The following is a 16751-nucleotide window of genomic DNA, read 5'->3' as shown; positions in this document are numbered from 1 at the left end:
TGGGATAGGGAGGGTGGGAGGGAGGGAGACAAAGAGGGAAGAGATATGGGAACATATATATATGTATAACTGACTCACTCTGTTATAAAGCAGAAACTAACACACCATTGTAAAGCAATTATACCCCAATAAGGATGTTAAAAATAAATAAATAAATAAAATAAAATAAAATAAAATCTGCTGGTACTTGAAAACAAAAGTGCTTATTTGTTAACTCTAAAAGTCATAATAGTGTGCCAATGAAAGTATTTTCTCGACAATACTAAATAAAATGTAGAGTGTGTGAAGATAAGTGCCAAAGCATCTCAGCTGCATATAGCACATGATGAAATATCCTAGAAGCCAAGGTTGAGTAAATGTTGATGAGTCTGTTTGTTTATTTGTCATTTAGATAAAAGAGCTGCTACAACTGACACAAAATAGTTCCTGCACTCCCTAACAGTGGCAATATTACTTAAATGACAGGGGCTATTCTTTTATTTTCTTCTCTTTGGGGGTGGGAGAGGAAGGCAGGGGTAGAGAGGCACAAAATAAAATTCATTGACTTCTTTAAAAAGTTTCAACAACACATGGATTAAAGGCTTTCATTTGGATTCATAGATGTGGATATACAAATATAAAAGTTAAGAGGCAAGTAAAGCAATAAACTTTGGTGACAATGTTTATGTTTTGTGTTCACTTGTTTTTTTTAACATCTTTATTGGCATATAATTGCTTTACAATGTTGTGTTCATTTCTGCTGTATAACAAAGTGAATCAGCTATACATATACATACATCCCCATATCTCCTCCCTCTTGAGTCTCCCTCCAACCCTCCCTATCCCACCCCTCTAGGTGGACAAAAAGCACCCAGCTGATCTCCCTGTGCTATGTGGTTGCTTCCCACTAGCTATCTATTTTACCATTGGTAGTGTATATATGTCAATGCTACTCTCTCACTTCGTCCCAGCTTACCCTTCCTGCTCCCTGTGTCCTCAAGTCCATTCTCTATGTCTGTGTCTTTATTCCTGCCTAACCCTAGGTTCTTTAGAACCTTTTTTTTTTTTAAAGATTCCGTATATATGTGTTAGCATATGGTATTTGTTTTTCACTTTCTGACTTAACTTCACTCTGTATAAGTGTCTCTAGGTCCATCCACCATGCTACAAATAACTCAGTTTCATTTCTTTATATGGCTGAGTAATATTCCATTGTATATATGTGCCACGTCTTCTTTATCCATTCATATGTCGATGGACACTTAGGTTGCTTCCATGTCCTGGCTATTGTAAATAGAGCTGCCATGAACATTGTGGTACATGACTCTTTTTGAATTATGGTTTTCTCAGGGTATATGCCCCGTAGTGGGATTGCTAGCTCGTATGGTAGTTCTATTTTTAGTTTTTTAAGGAACCTCTATACTGTTCTCCATAGTGACTGTATCAATTTACATTCCCACCAACAGTGCAAGAGGGTTCCCTTTTCTCCACACACTCTCTAGCATTTATTGTTTGTAGATTTTTTGATGATGGCCATTCTGACCAGTGTAAGTGGATACCTCATAGTTTTGACTTGCATTTCTCTAATAATTAGTGATGTTGAGTGTCCTTTCATGTGTTTGTTGGCAATCAGTATATCATCTTTGGAGAAATGTCTATTTAGGTTTTCTGCACATTTTTGGATTTGGTTGTTTGTTTTTAATATTTAGCTGCATGAGCTGCTAGTATATTTTGGAGATTAATCTTTTGTCAGTTGTTTCATTTGCAAATATTTTCTCCCATTTGAGGGTTGTCTTTTGGTCTTGTTTATGGCTTACTTTGCTGTGCAAAAGCTTTTAAGTTTCATTAGGTCCCATTTGTTTTTATTTTTCTTTTTATTTCCATTTCTCTAGGAGGTGAGTCAAAAAGAATCTTGCTGTGATTTATGTCACGGAGTGTTCTGCCTAGGTTTTCCTCTAAGAGTTTTACAGTGTCTGGCCTTACATTTAGGTCTTTCATCCATCTTGAGTTTATTTTTGTGTATGGTGTTACGGAGTGTTCTAATTTCATTCTTTTACATGTAGCTGTCCAGTTTTCGAAGCACCACTTATTGAAGAGGCTGTCTTTTCTCCATTGTGTATTCTTGCGTCCTTTATCAAAGATAAGGTGACCATATGTGTGTGGATTTATCTCTGGGCTTTCTGTCCTGTTCTGTTGATCTGTATTTCTGTTTTTGTGCCAGTACCATACTGTCTTGATTACTGTAGCTTTGTAGTATAGTCTGAAGTCAGGGAGCCTGATTCCTCCTGCTCCGTTTTTCTTTCTCAAGATTGCTTTGGCTACTGGGGGTCTTTTGTGTTTCCATACAAATTGTGAAATTTGTTTTTCTAGTTCTGTGAAAAATGACATTGGTAGTTTGATAGGGAGTGCACTGAATCTGTAGATTGCTTTGGGTAATATAGTCATTTTCACAATGTTGATTCTTCCAATCCAAGAACATGGTATATCTCTCCATCTGTTTGTATCATCTTTAATTTCTTTCATCAGTGTCTTATAGTTTTCTGCATACAGGTCTTTGGTCTCCTTAGGTAGGTTTGTTCCTGGGTCTTTTATTCTTTTTGTTGCAATAGTAAATGGGAGTGTTTCCTTAATTTGTCTTTCAGATTTTTCACCATTGGTGTATAGGAATGCAAGAGATTTCTGTGCATTAATTATGTATCCTCCTACTTTACCAAATTCATTGATTAGCTCTAGTGGTTTTCTGGTAGCATCTTTAGGATTCCCCATGTATAGTATCATGTCATCTGGACACAGTGACAGCTTTACTTCTTCTTTTCCGATTTGGATTTCTTTTATTTCTTTTTCTTCTCTGATTGCTGTGGCTAACACTTCCAAAACTATGTTGAATAATAGTGGTGAGAGTGGGCAACCTTGTTGTGTTCCTGATCTTAGTGGAAATGGTTTCAGTTTTTCACCATTGAGAACGATGTTGGCTGTGGGTTTGTCATATATGGGCTTTATTATGTTGAGGTAAGTTCCCTCTATGCCTACTTTGTGGAGGATTTTTATCATGGGTGGGTGTTGAATAGGTGTTGAATTTTTGTCAAAAGCTTTTTCTGCATCTATTGTGATGATCCTTCAGTATTGGCTTTTCTCCTTCTGTTTGTTAATATGGTTTATCACATTGATTGATTTGCGTATATTCAAGAATCCTTGCATTCCTGGGATAAACCCCACTTGATCGTGGTGAATGATCCTTTTAATGTGCTGTTGGATTCTGTTTGCTAGTATTTTGTTGAGGATTTTTGCATCTATAATCATCAGTGTTATACGCCTGTAGTTTTCATTTTTTGTGGCATCTTTGTCTGGTTTTGGTGTCAGGGTGATGGTGGCCTTGTAGATGAGTTTGGGAGTGTTCCTCCCTCTGCTATATTTTGGAAGAGTTTGAGAAGGATAGGTGTAAGGTCTTCTCTAAATGTTTGATAGAATTCGCCTGTGAAGCCATCTGGTCCTGCGCTTTTGTTTCTTGCAAGAGTTTTAATCACAGTTTCAATTTTAGTGCTTGTGACTGGTGTGTTTATATTTTCTATTTCTTCCTAGTTCAGTCTTGGAAGGTTGTGCTTTTCTAAGAATTTGTCCATTTTTTCCAGGTTGTCCATTTTATTGGCATAGAGTTGCTTGTAGGCATCTCTCACGATCCTTTGTATTTCTGCAGTTTCAGTTGTTACTTCTCCTTTTTCATTTCTAATTCTGTTGATTTGAGTCTTCTCCCTATTTTTCTTGATGAGTCTGGATAATGATTTATCAATTTTGTTTATCTCTCAAAGAACCAGCTTTTAGTTTTATTGATCTTTGTTATCATTTCCTTCATTTCTTTTTCATTTACTTCTGATCTTATCTTTATGATTTCTTTCCTTCTGCTAACTTCGGGGTTTTTGTTGTTCTTTCTCTAATTGCTTTAGGTGTAAGGTTATGTTGTTTATTTGAGATGTTTCTTGTTTCTTGAGGTAGGATTGTATTGCTATAGATTTCACACTTAGAACTGGTTTTGCTGCATCCCAAAGGTTTTGGGTCATCTTGTTTTTATTGTCATTTGTTTCTAGGTATTTTTTGATTTCATCTTTGATTTCTTTAGTGATCTCTTGTTTATTTAGTGGTGTATAGTTTAGCCTCCATTTGTTTGTATTTTGTACAGATTTTTTCGTATAATTGATATCTAGTCTCATAGTTGGAAAAGATACTTGACAGTATTTCAATTTTCTTAAATTTACCATGGCTTGATTTGTGACCCAAGATATGATCTATCCTGGAGAATGTTCCATGAACACTTGAGACAAAAGTGTATTCTGTTGTTTTTGGATGGAATGTTCCATAAATATCAATTAAGCCCATCTTCTTTCATGTATCATTTAAAGCTTGTTTTTCCTTATTTATTTTCATTTTGGATGATCTGTCCATCAGTGAAAGTGGGGTGTTCAAGTACCCTACTATGATTGTGTTACTATCAATTTCCCCTTTTATGGCTGTTAGCATTTGTCTTATGTATTGAGGTGCTTTATGTTGGGTGCATAAATATTTACAATTGTTATATCTTCTTCTTGGATTGATCCCTTGATCATTATGTAGTGTCTTTGTTCTTTGTCTCTTGTAACAGTCTTTATTTTAAAGTCTATTTTGTCTGATATGAGAATTGCTACTCCAGCTTTCTTTTGATTTCCATTTGCATGGAATATCTTTTTCGATCCTCTCACTTTCAGTCTGTATGTTTCCCTAGGTCTGAAGTGGGTCTCTTGTAGACAACCTATGTATGAGTCTTGTTTTTGTATCCATTCAGCCAGTCTGTGTCTTTTGGTGGGAGCATTTAATCCATTTACATTTAAGGTAATTATCTATATGTATGTTCCTATTACCATTTTCTTAATTGTTTTGGGTTTGTTATTGTAAGTGTTTTCCTTCTCTTATGTTTCCTGCCTAGAGAAGTTCCTTTAGCATTTGTTGTAAAGCTGGCTTGGTGGTGCTGAATTCTCTTAGCTTTTGCTTGTCTGTAAAGTTTTTAATTTCTCTGTTGAATCTGAATGAGATCCTTCCTGGGTAGAGTAATCTTGGTTGTAGGTTTTTCCCCTTCATCACTTTAAGTAGGTTCTGCCACTCCCTCTGGCTTGCAGAGTTTCTGCTGAAAGATCAGCTGTTAACCTTATGGGGATTCCCTTGTATGTTAATTGTTGCTTTTCCCTTGCTGCTTTTAAAATTTTTTTCTTTGTGTTTAATTTTTGATAGTTTGATTAGTATGTGCCTTGGTGTGTTTTTCCTTGGATTTATTCTGTATGGGACTCTCTGCACTTCCTGGACTTGATTGATTATTTCCTTTCCCATATTAGGGAAGTTTTCAACTATCATCTCTTGAAATATTTTCTTAGCCCGTTTTTTTTTTTTTTTTTCCTCTTCTTCTCTGACCCCTGTAATTCGAATGTTGGTGCATTTAATATTGGTCCAGCAGTCTCTGGGATTGTCCTCAATTCTTTTCATTCTTTTTTCTTTATTTTGCTCTGCAGTAGTTATTTCCACTATTTTTTCTTCCAGGTCAGTTATCTGTTCTTCTGCCTCAGTTATTCTCCTAATGATTCCTTCTCGAGAATTTTTTATTTCATTTATTGTGTTGTTCATTGTTGTTTGTTTGCTCTTCAGTTTTTCTAGTTCCTTGTTAAACATTTCTTGTATTTTCTCCATTCTATTTCCAAGATTTTGGATCATCTTTACTATCATTACTCTGAATTCTTTTTCAGGTAGACTGCCTATTTCCTCTTCATTTGCTTGGTCTGGTGGGTTTTTATCTTGCTTCTTCATCTGTTGTGTGTCTCTCTGTTTTCTCATTTTGCTTAATTTACTGTGTTTGGAATCTCCTTATTGCAGGCTACAGGTTAATAGTTTCCATTGTTTTTGGTGTCTACCCCCAGTGGCTAAGATTGGTTCAGTCGGTTGTGTAGGCTTCCTGGTTGAGGGGATTAGTTCCTGTGTTCTGGTGGATAAGGCTGGATCTTGTCTTTGTGTTGGGCTGGACCGCATCCAGTGGTGTGTCTTGGGGTGTCTGTGACCTTATTATGATTTTAGGCAACCTCTCTCCTAATAGGTGGGGTTGTGTTCCTGTCTTGCTAGTTGTATGGCATAGGTTGTCTAGCACTGTAGCTTGCTGGTCGTTGAGTGGAGCTGGGTCTTAGCACTGAGATGGAGATCTCTGGGAGAGCTTTTGCCTTTTGATATTACATGGGGCTGGGAGGTCTCTGGTGGACCAATGTCCTGAAGTCAGCTCTCCTACCTCAGAGACTCAGGCCTGACACCTGGCCAAAGCACCAAGACCCTGTCAGCCACACGGCTCAGAAGAAAAGGGAGAAAGAAAAAGAAAGAAAGAAAGGAAATAATTTAATTAATTAAATAAAATTATTAAAATAGAAAAAAAATATTAAAAATAAATAAATAATTAAAAATAAAAGAAAGAGGGAATGAATGAAGAGACTAAAGCAAAAAACAAATCCTCCAATGATAACAAGTGGTAAAAACTATTAAAAAAAAGCAAAGCATACAGTCAGAACCCTAGGACAGATGGTGGAAGCAAAGCTATACAGACAAAATCACACAAAGAAGCATACACATACTGACTCACAAAAAGAGAAAAAGGAAAAAAAAGAAAAAAATATATATATATGAAAAATTTAAAAAGGAAGAGAGCAACCAAATCAATAAACCATCTACCAATGATAATAAGCTCTAAGTATTAAACTAAGATAAACGTAACACCAGAAACAAGTTAGATGCAGAAAGCAAACCCCAAGACTATAGTTGCTCCCAAAGTCCACTGCCTCAATTTTGGGATGATTCATTGTCTACTCAGGTATTCCACAGATGCAGGGTACATCAGGTTGATTGTGGAGATTTAATCTGCTGCTTCTGAGGGTGCTGGGAGAAATTTCCCCTTCTCTTGTTTGTTTGCACAGCTCCTAGGGTTCAGCTTTGGATTTGGTCCTGCCTCTGCATGTAGGTCACCTGAGGGCATCTGTTCTTCACTCAGACAGGACAGGGTTAAAGGAGCAGTTGATTTGGCAGCTCTGGCTCACTCAGGCTCCGGGGAGGGTGGGGTCCAGAATGCAGGGTGAACCTGCAGCGGCAGAGGCCTGCGTGACATTGCACCAGCCTGAGGCACGCTGTGTGTTCTCCCCTGGAAGTTGTCCCTGGATCATTGGACCCTGGCAGTGACGGGCTGCACAGGCTCCTGGGAGGGGAGGTGTGGATAGTGACCTGTGCTTGCACACAGGCTTCTTGGTGGCTGCAGCAGCAGCCTTAGCATTTCATGCCTGTCTCTGGGGTCCACGCTGATAGCCGTGGCTCGTGCCCGTCTCTGTAACTCGTTTAGGCAGTGCTCTGAATCCCCTCTCTTGGCGCACCCCAAAACAATGGTCTCTTGCCTCTTAGGCAGGTCCAGACTTTTTCCTGGACTCCCTCCCAGCTTGCTGTGGCGCACTAGCCCCCTTCAGGCTGTGTTCACGCAGCTAACCCCAGTCCTCTCCCTGGGATCCGACCTCTGAAGCCAGAGCCTCAGCTCGCAGCCCCGCCCGCCTCGGCGGGTGAGCACACAAGCCTCTCGGGCTGGTGAGTGCCGGTCGGCGCCGATCCTCTGTGCGGGAATCTCTCCGCTTTGCCCTCCGCACCCCCGTTGCCGCGCTCTCCTCCGCGGCTCCGAAGCTCCCCCCCTGCCCAACCCCCGTCTCCACCAGTGAAAGGGTTTCCTATTGTGTGGAAACATTTCCTCCTTCACGGCTCCCTCCCATTGGTGCAGGGTCGGTCCCTATTCTTTTGTCTGTTTTTCCTTTTTTTCTTTTGCATTACCCAGGTACGTGGGGAGTTTCTTGCCTTTTGGAAAGTCTGAGGTCTTTTTCCAGCTTTCAGTAGGTGTTCTGTAGGAGCTGTTCCACATGTAGATGTACTTCTGATGTGTTTGTGCGGAGGAATGTGATGATCTCCACGTCTTACTACTCCACCATCTTGAAGGCGCCCCTGTGTTCACTTTCTCAAAAGCTGTTTTTGCCAACCATTTTTCAGCATCCCCAAGACAAAATATTCATCTCTCTCCCCCTTTTGTGAAGCCATCTGCTAAATTGATATCCATGCACATTATATAGGTGGGAATAAAAACATAAATAACCTTTTTTCAGAAGAGCATTTAATCTAAACCTCCCATGAAAGGATTCCAGTGCCCTTGCAGATTCAGCACCAACACTTTCATCAATCCACACAACTGTAGTTATTCTAGGATTTACTAGTCAATTTAGTTAGATGTGACTCTGTATCTTGGCTCCACTATTGACTGGGGAACCAACTTTTAATAATCATTTAACTTCTCCCAGATCCAATTTTTTCACCTGTAAATTGGGAATGCTAATAGTTTTTTATATTAAGGTGTTTTTGTAAATATAGTGAGATAATTTACTTAAGACTCTTAGACCTTTCACATATAGCCAGTAAATAATTGCATTGTCATCAGATAGAATAGCCTCTTTAATATGTTTATCATAGTTATTTCCTATAATCTTCCCAAAACAAATCATTATTCTCTTAATCAGAAATGACCATCTTTTATGATGTCACATTTCCTGATAGTCCATCCTCTTTCATTGTCTGAATTTGAAGATTTTTGCTTAATTTGTTCATGAATATCAAGTACCTTACACTTAATTAACATGATTCTGTTCTTTAACGTGACATTTTTATAACATCAGATTCATATAATGTTGGGTTCAACCATATTGTTACCTTTTCCTTGTCCTCACTTTGTGATCGCTCTTTTTTTTATCTATAGGACTACCGTACTTCCAGAATATAATAATGTATAACCTCTCTTGCCTGTATGCCCTCTTATATGTTGTCGGACAGGGTTTATGTGTAGTCTTGGAATTAAAGGATATTTCCAGTGTTCTAATCATACCAATTGAAGATAACATTGACAGATGGCTTTAGGCCAGTCATCGAGATTGTAAGCAAGATCCTAAAAGTAGTCATGCTCTTTTGCCTCCCCTTCATGAGCCCATTTTCACTTTTGACAGCTCTTCCCCACTCTGCTCTTAACCCACAAAATGTATGTTTATGATACACTATACTTTAGTGTGTCCAACGGCCCCATTTCTGAGTCTATTGCTGCATAATGACCTTTTTCTTTTCCTCTAATCTTCTCTCCTGCTTCTCATCCCCAGATGTTAAGGTTTAATGGTTACCAAAGAAAGCTTTCACAGAAAGATGAAAAAAAATATCTTTTTAGACTTAGATTTTAAAAAAAGAAGGTTGTTAACTCAAGCAAATCTATACTTTGTAGAATTTCTGAGATGTATTGCCAATTCCCTAAAGCTTTCTTACTCTTAGTAATTGTAACCATGGTCCAGCAGTTTGGAACTTCAGTTCTGAAAAGTTGATATAAATTGGAGCAGTTCACATATAAATCTCAAAAGGAAGAAGAAATTCTGGTGATGGTGATAATAACAATTACAACATTAATAGCAGCTATACGTATTGAGTACTTTGTTCCAGGAGCTCTTTACATATATATATTATTAGTCTTTTAAATAAACCTGTTAAATAAATATCATATTTGAAAAATGGAAGTGTAAGAAAGTGGGAAATTGTTGAAATCAGGAAAAACATTTTATAATACAACAGTTTATGGATAAAATGGCCCAAAGACTGGATTTGAGTACTGATTTTTGTTTCCTAGATTTATGTTGATTTTGAGCTAGGTTATTCAAGATACTTATTTTCTTCATTATTAAAATAGGGATATCTAGCTCACATTTATTGTGAGAATGCATAATAATGTTTTCTAAAATACAAAATGTAAGCTGGAGGTTATTAATTAGATAACTTCAGGTAAGAAAATTTTTAAAAAGAAAGCAAAAACTTAGAATGTATGAACACTACAGTCTTTTTACAGCTTAACTTTTACTAGTAATCAGATGGAGTCTGTGTTGGGTGGTTGTAGGGGCCTTTGAATCCAATACCATTTGTTTTTAATTAATGTAGTACTAGATGATTGTAACTTGCTTGACATTTCATATGCTTTTCACAGTAAAATTTGGAGGCCCTTTGGACTTTTGAAACATAATTTTGTTTTTGATTATGTTTTTGAGATAGGGTAATGCGGTTTTGATGTCTACTGTGTACTATTAGGCTTCTGACAGTTAATGCACAGTACTGCATGTACCATTAGATGATTGTGATGCTTAATTACTTTCTTTCTTAATAAACAACATTAATTTCATCAGGCTTGTTTAATGGCTTTTTTTCTTAAATATTCTTGATCAAATAAGCTGAAAAATAACAATAATTATTATTACTAATGACTTACTGCATTCCAGGCACTGAACTGGGCACTTTACATGCAGTATTTTTATATCTCTAATAATTAGCAAAATTACTTCTCAAAAAAGGTAACAAAAGATTTTTTTATTGTAATATTCTTAAAAACCTGATTTAGAAAGTTTTGCTTTGCATATCTTGTTCTGAAAGGTATCAGATGAGAATTTCAAACAGAATACTTACCAATCTACCACAGTTGTCAATTTGGCTATTTGTGAGATTAATATATCCTATGTGTAGTTTTTTTTTTTTTTGCTATTTATACAGTTTCAAGAGTTCTGGTGTTCTTTTTTCTTTAATTTGTCTTTTCCTATTTTAATCCAAGTTCTTATTTCCTTTTTTTTTTTTTAACGTAAGTGCTTGTGTTGGTAGTCCTGATACTCTAATTTTTAAATAATTCCATTTTATTTGAATCACTTTTTCATCTTGTTGTGATTAAGGTTCTTTTATTATTTTACAGATTTAAAAAATCTTATATAATTCTATTTGTTAGCTTTTTGTAGTGTTTAAAATTATTTTTCTGTATCCTCAGCCTATTTATATTTACCTGGTTAAATCTCTAATCAATACTTATTTTTTATTGATTTTTTTCCAGGAAGTCATGACCATTTTAAATGACCAGTATTTTTGCTCTTCTTCCTTTATTCAATTTGCTGATTTTGAAAAATAATCTGTCAAGCTTTTGCAGTTAAATTATACAAAGAGCTTTCTGTAGGATGATAGTACTAGGCATCTTCCTGAATTGCCCTCCATTTGTTGCTCTTAATATACTGTATAAGTAAGAGGAACCATCAGCATTTACTTTTAGTTCTTTTGCATAGATGAATAAACATCTTGAAATGCTGATTTAGATAATGTTTCAAAAATGCTATGATGCACTTTGGTGTATGACTGACTCTTGCTTAGTTAAATGTTTTGCAGCATTATAACATAGTTGGATTCAGCTCATCTTTTAAAGCAATTGTCAGAAAAATATGGGCCAGCATGGTAGAATGTATTAGCTCAATACATTGTCTCCATTTTATTATGAAGCTGCTGAGGAAGCTGTGATATACAGCACTGTCATTACAGATCTATTGTTAGGATGGTTCTACAGTCTTCTTTGCACTGCCATTAATTTATAGCAGTAAACAATATGTAGCCTTCCAACTGCAGCAAAGCAGAATCTTTTAATGAGGTGGATGTTATTACCACAATAAATCAGTGCTTTCGCGTAATGTATAATTCAATGTGTGTATTCCCACTGTAACTTCTCTGAGTAAGCTGATAGTGTATCATTGTCATTGCACAGCTCCACTAGTCTTTTTTTTTTTTAACCTTCTTTTATTTGGGGACTTCTTTTTTATACGCTTGCAAATAAATGTGCTATGTCTTGATAGCTGTCCTGTAGCAGGCTTCAGAAATCAACTGTAACAATCACAGCCGGAGTCAATACTGTGGGTTCTACATATATGGATCTCTGCATGATGCCATTTTTTTCGGATGCTAGTGAAATCAATCCTAATTGGTTTTAGCATTATATTCAAGAAATGTGATTCTATAACTATTGATTTTGGGGGTGTACTCATTTGGAGAGTAATAAAAATAGGAGCACATAAAGTGAATACTTAATATGCTGCCGAACCATACAAAAGGAGCATTGATTTTGTTTTCACGTAATTTGTCTTCCAGTGATTTTATTTCTTCTTTCTTTCCTTTTGCATGGCTCAGTCTTCAGGGACAACAGCTAAAATACATTTAAAGGCATTCCAAATTGGTTCTGTAACAAAGATTTCTTGGAGTCAGTTCCATCCTTAACTGGCATAAGTTTAGTAAATCACATTTAACTCTTTTGTACAGAAACTAATGCTTTAAAATTGGTATACCGTGATACTGGTTTAAAATAATAATCAACTAAATGTTTCTAAAAATTTGCTTGTAGAGTTAAAAAAAAAGGGCTTAAAATAAAATGTTGATTAGACCCAGCCTATTGAAAGAGAATGAAAGCTACTAGAGATAAATGGCAGTTTTGAAAAAATAATTAACAATTTTAAGAAATATAGCCAAAATGATCATTTAAAATACTGCTTAAAATTACTTTTTAACATGAAAAGCTACTTAAAAACTAGTTTAACATTGCTTCATTTTCCATAGAATATTTCTGAATGCATCTATTTTAAAACCAGTATTTTAAATTTCAGTTTAACGTTTTTTGCATAAACAGATATTTTCTTTCTCATATAAATGAGTGACTAACTGATAGGTTTTCATTAAAGAAAGTAATCTTACAATTTTTTTCAGTGAATTGGTACTTATATTTTAAATAAAGAGTAGAGATTTTCTAGAGATTAGAATGTTTTATGAGAATGAATTGTTATTTGTTTTTTAAGCCCTTAGACCCCTTTGAGAATCTTAGAATACTCTGTATGTCTTCCTGAAGAAAATGTACATGTGCATAATCACATGAAATTTTGCTTACTGGTTAATGGAGTTCATGAATTCCCTGAATAACAACAGCAGCAGCAACAATAATGATACCAGCTAACATTTATTATGCTCTTATTTTATACCAACCAATATTCTGGGGGCTTATAGGCTATTGTGGGTTTTTTGGGGGGTTTTTTTTGCGGTACGCGGGCCTCTCCCGTTGCGGAGCGCAGGCTCCGGATGCGCAGGCTCAGCGGCCACGGCTCATGGGCCCAGCCACTCCGCGGCATGCGGGATCTTCCCGGACCGGGGCACGAACCCGTATCCCCTGCATCAGCAGGCAGACTCTCAACCACTGCGCCACCAGGGAAGCCCTAGGATATTGTTCTATTCAAACTTTACCCCATTGTTAAAAGATAACCTTAAAAATAATAGCATTCATTGAATATTGTCAGGTATGGTTTGTCCCTCCATGTACTTACTCATTTTATTTTCCAAAACAACTTTCTGACTGGGTATTGTTATCACTCCAGTAAACCCAGGCTCTTCATCACTTCGCTGTGCTGCTTTAGGGACCTCTGCTGTAAAGTATTGTTGTACAAGCTCGTAATCTGTCTAATATTCTATTCGTGTTACACATTTTAAAAAAATTTCATGCTGGCATGTGTTTATCTTTTAAATTTTGGTTTTACTCATACTATTAGAAATTTCTAGATTTACATTTAATCCCTTTTTCACATAATCTCCTCCTTGCACTCCTTCTCCCCCACCCCTTGCCCCCCGCCAAATTTTGTTGCATTGTCTTCTCACAATCTATGATATGTTAATCCTTTAGCTTCAAGATTCTGTTCCTGGTTGTCGCTTCTAATGGACTAAAGAGGATTTTATAGATGCTTTCCAAAGTATCATATAACTAATATTCACTTCATGTAATTATCTTCATGAAAATGCTTGTTATGGGCTGATTAAAGACCTTTATTCAACAGAAACTAGACTTATTGAGAAATGACAGGTTTCTCCATTTACTTATATGTGTATATTTAATGTGCATTGAAAAATAAATTTATATTTCAATCCACTCTCTGACTGTAACACTGCTTTAATTTGAATAGTATGTATTTTTAATTCACTTTCACACTTGCTGATTAGATAATATTTGAAGAGAGAAATAAAGGACGATTGTATTTATGTGTTCTTGTTTTTTCTCCTCCCCGTTGGCAGCCAATAGGAGCTTTGAATCCAAAAAGAGCAGCATTCTTTGCAGAGCGTTATGAATCCTGGGAAGACGATCAAGTTCCAAAGTTCCACTATGGCACTCATTACTCAACTGCAAGTTTTGTTCTTGCATGGCTGCTAAGAATAGTAAGTTCAATTTGAATAATAAACGATGAATAAGTAAATTCAATGTTGTGGAGAATATGCATTGATTAAAAATCATCAGCATCTTTTTTGAATGGTGAAATTTTTTTCAGTGATTGAGACTCTGACTATATAAGTATCTCTTTATCCCATTTGGTCTGTATTTTATAACATGTTACTGTAGAATGGCCATAAAAATGTTTCACCTGGAATTGCGTGAATTATTTTCCTTAAATTTTCCTCTTCAAGTCGTTGATATCTTACCAGGCTCTAAATTGTAACATATGTTATTTTCAAATGTAGTCTATTAAAATAAGAACTAAATAAGATTCCCTTAACACAGGCATATATTCATATATTTTGGAAACTTCAGTTGCCCAAAATGGAATAGGGTGTGTTTGTAATTTACACCAAGACTGCTGTGTATTGATAACGTATTAGTTAAACAAGAAATGTTTCCGTAAAATTGAAAGGTGATTCATCTACTAGAAAGTAATTTCTTTGGGAAAGCATTAGCAAGCACATCATTAATTAAAGCTTGTTAGAGGGTACAGGCAGATATAAATCCTAGACGTAATTTATAGTGCTTAGCTAATTTCAAGCAATTATCCACTAATATGTGTTTAAGTGTTCTTTAACTAAAAGGAGGCTTTTAAATCTTCCAAACATTTTTCTTTTCTTAATCATAAATTAAATATTGAGCCATAACAATAGGAAAATTACATATTGGACTGTTTCCCTGGACTGTGAAGCAAATGCAGTCTAATTTATGTCTGAATGTTATTAATAAATTGTTCTTGGAAAGGAAGAGAGTCTGAAAAATATTGAACAGAGTCTGAAAAATACTAAATTTTGGAAATATTTCTTCTGAAACAAAAATAATGTAAAAATATTAATGTAATAATTTAGGTATAATTCCCAGTCTATGCCTAGTACGTATTACTGGCTAATGTCTATTGGTCACTAAGTATTTAGATATAAAGATTTATAAAAACCACATTTTTACACATGAGGGAATATATGGCTTTTTTAAATGGCTTATTTTTTAGGAACCCTTCACAACTTCTTTCCTAAATTTACAAGGAGGGAAATTTGATCATGCAGATCGAACTTTTTCATCGATTTCCAGAGCTTGGCGAAACAGTCAGCGTGATACATCTGATATTAAGGTACAGAAATACTCCATTTTACAATTATTATTGCCAATGTGTTTCTTATTGAATGGATGTTGATAATTTCTCTCTTGCAATACAGCCCTATTTACTAAAGATGAGCCTCAAAGGATGAGGCCTTGATTAAGTGGCCAATAACCATTATATAAGATTTCTCTCTCTTTCTCTCTCTACCTCCTGTGTCTGTCTCTTTCTGTCTGTCTGTCTTGTCTCTCTCTCTTTAATTGTGGAACAGTTGTTTTCCTTCCTCCTTGGAATCCTTTTTAAAGGAAAAATATAGTAGTATGGATGTGAGGCAGCATGCTTAATGGAATTCCAAACTCAATGAATAAAATTAATATAGTCACAAAAATACTGTGAGAAAGATCTCAGATGTTTAGTTTAATGTATTTATTTATTTATTTATTTATGGCTGTGTTGGGTCTTCATTTCTGTGTATGGGCTTTTCTCTAGTTGTGGCAAGTGGGGGTCACTCTTCATCGCGGTGCGCAGGCCTCTCACTATCGCGGCCTCTGTTGTTGCGGAGCACAGGCTCCAGACGCGCAGGCTCAGTAATTGTGGCTCACGGGCCCAGCCGCCCCATGGCATGTGGGATCTTCCCAGACCAGGGCTCGAACCTGTGTCGTCTGCATTGGCAGGCAGATTCTCAACCACTGCGCCACCAGGGAAGCCCTCAGATGTTTAGTTTAATTCAACTTATTTCATTTTATTGATACTTTAGCAATCCCCTGTCTCTATTCTTAAGGTAATCATCTTTTACCTACTGCTGGTTCTAAGTGCCTACCTGACTCTGCTTGTTATAGAATTGCTTTGTTGTTGAGGGGAAATGAGTTCTTCTATCTATATGTATGTTCAGTAGATCAAAAACTTTGCACAAGAGCTGATAGAATACTTTTGCTTCTGCCCTCAAAAGTACTGTATTTTAGTTTTGTGACATAGTGTCTCTTTCTTTACTGTTTAGATGCTGTTGAGTAAAACAAGATATGCCTGTGGTTGTGTCCTTAGGTGTTGTAAAGAGCTATGTCTTATACATAAATAATTATACTATATGGGAGAAAATGATAAGTAACATATGAGAAATATTTGGGCTTGAAAGAGGGAAAGTTACATTACTAATGTTTATGTTACTGTTGAGTACTTTTAAAAATTAATTAAAATTATATCTTACTTTTAATCATGATACATTACAGTCTATAAAAAGTGTTCACACACTTTATCTTACTGAAGAGTATAACATTGCTTATATCCAAGATATTTTATTGAAGATTTCATCATATGCAGAAATAATCTCTTTAAAAAATTTTTTTTTGGGGGGTGGAGCTGTGTCAGGTCTTAGTTGCGGCATGCAGGATCTTTATTGCAACGTGCAGGTTCTGCATATAGGCTTCTCTCTAGTTGTGGCACGCGGGCTCCAGAGCACATGGGTTTAGTTGCTCCGTGGCATGTGGGATCTTAGTCCCC

The 16751-nt window shown here is 36.1% G+C and overlaps 1 protein-coding gene across 2 annotated transcripts in view; it reads left to right on the top strand.

Annotated features, from left to right (window-relative positions):
* LRBA (LPS responsive beige-like anchor protein) overlaps window positions 1-16751 on the top strand; it is a 777508-nt gene that overhangs the window by 589230 nt on the left and 171527 nt on the right. For both annotated transcript variants that reach the window (XM_007469901.1, XM_007469902.1), the window contains 2 exons: window positions 13981-14121; window positions 15168-15287. In XM_007469901.1, coding sequence (XP_007469963.1) covers window positions 13981-14121; window positions 15168-15287 — 261 coding nt within the window. The remainder of the gene's footprint in view (window positions 1-13980; window positions 14122-15167; window positions 15288-16751) is intronic.

Source organism: Lipotes vexillifer, unplaced genomic scaffold (assembly GCF_000442215.2).
Source record: "Lipotes vexillifer unplaced genomic scaffold, Lipotes_vexillifer_v1.1 scaffold755, whole genome shotgun sequence".
Classification (NCBI taxonomy): domain Eukaryota; kingdom Metazoa; phylum Chordata; class Mammalia; order Artiodactyla; family Lipotidae; genus Lipotes; species Lipotes vexillifer.
Note: the sequence above shows the minus strand (reverse complement) of the source record. Positions and strands in the feature narration are given on the sequence as shown.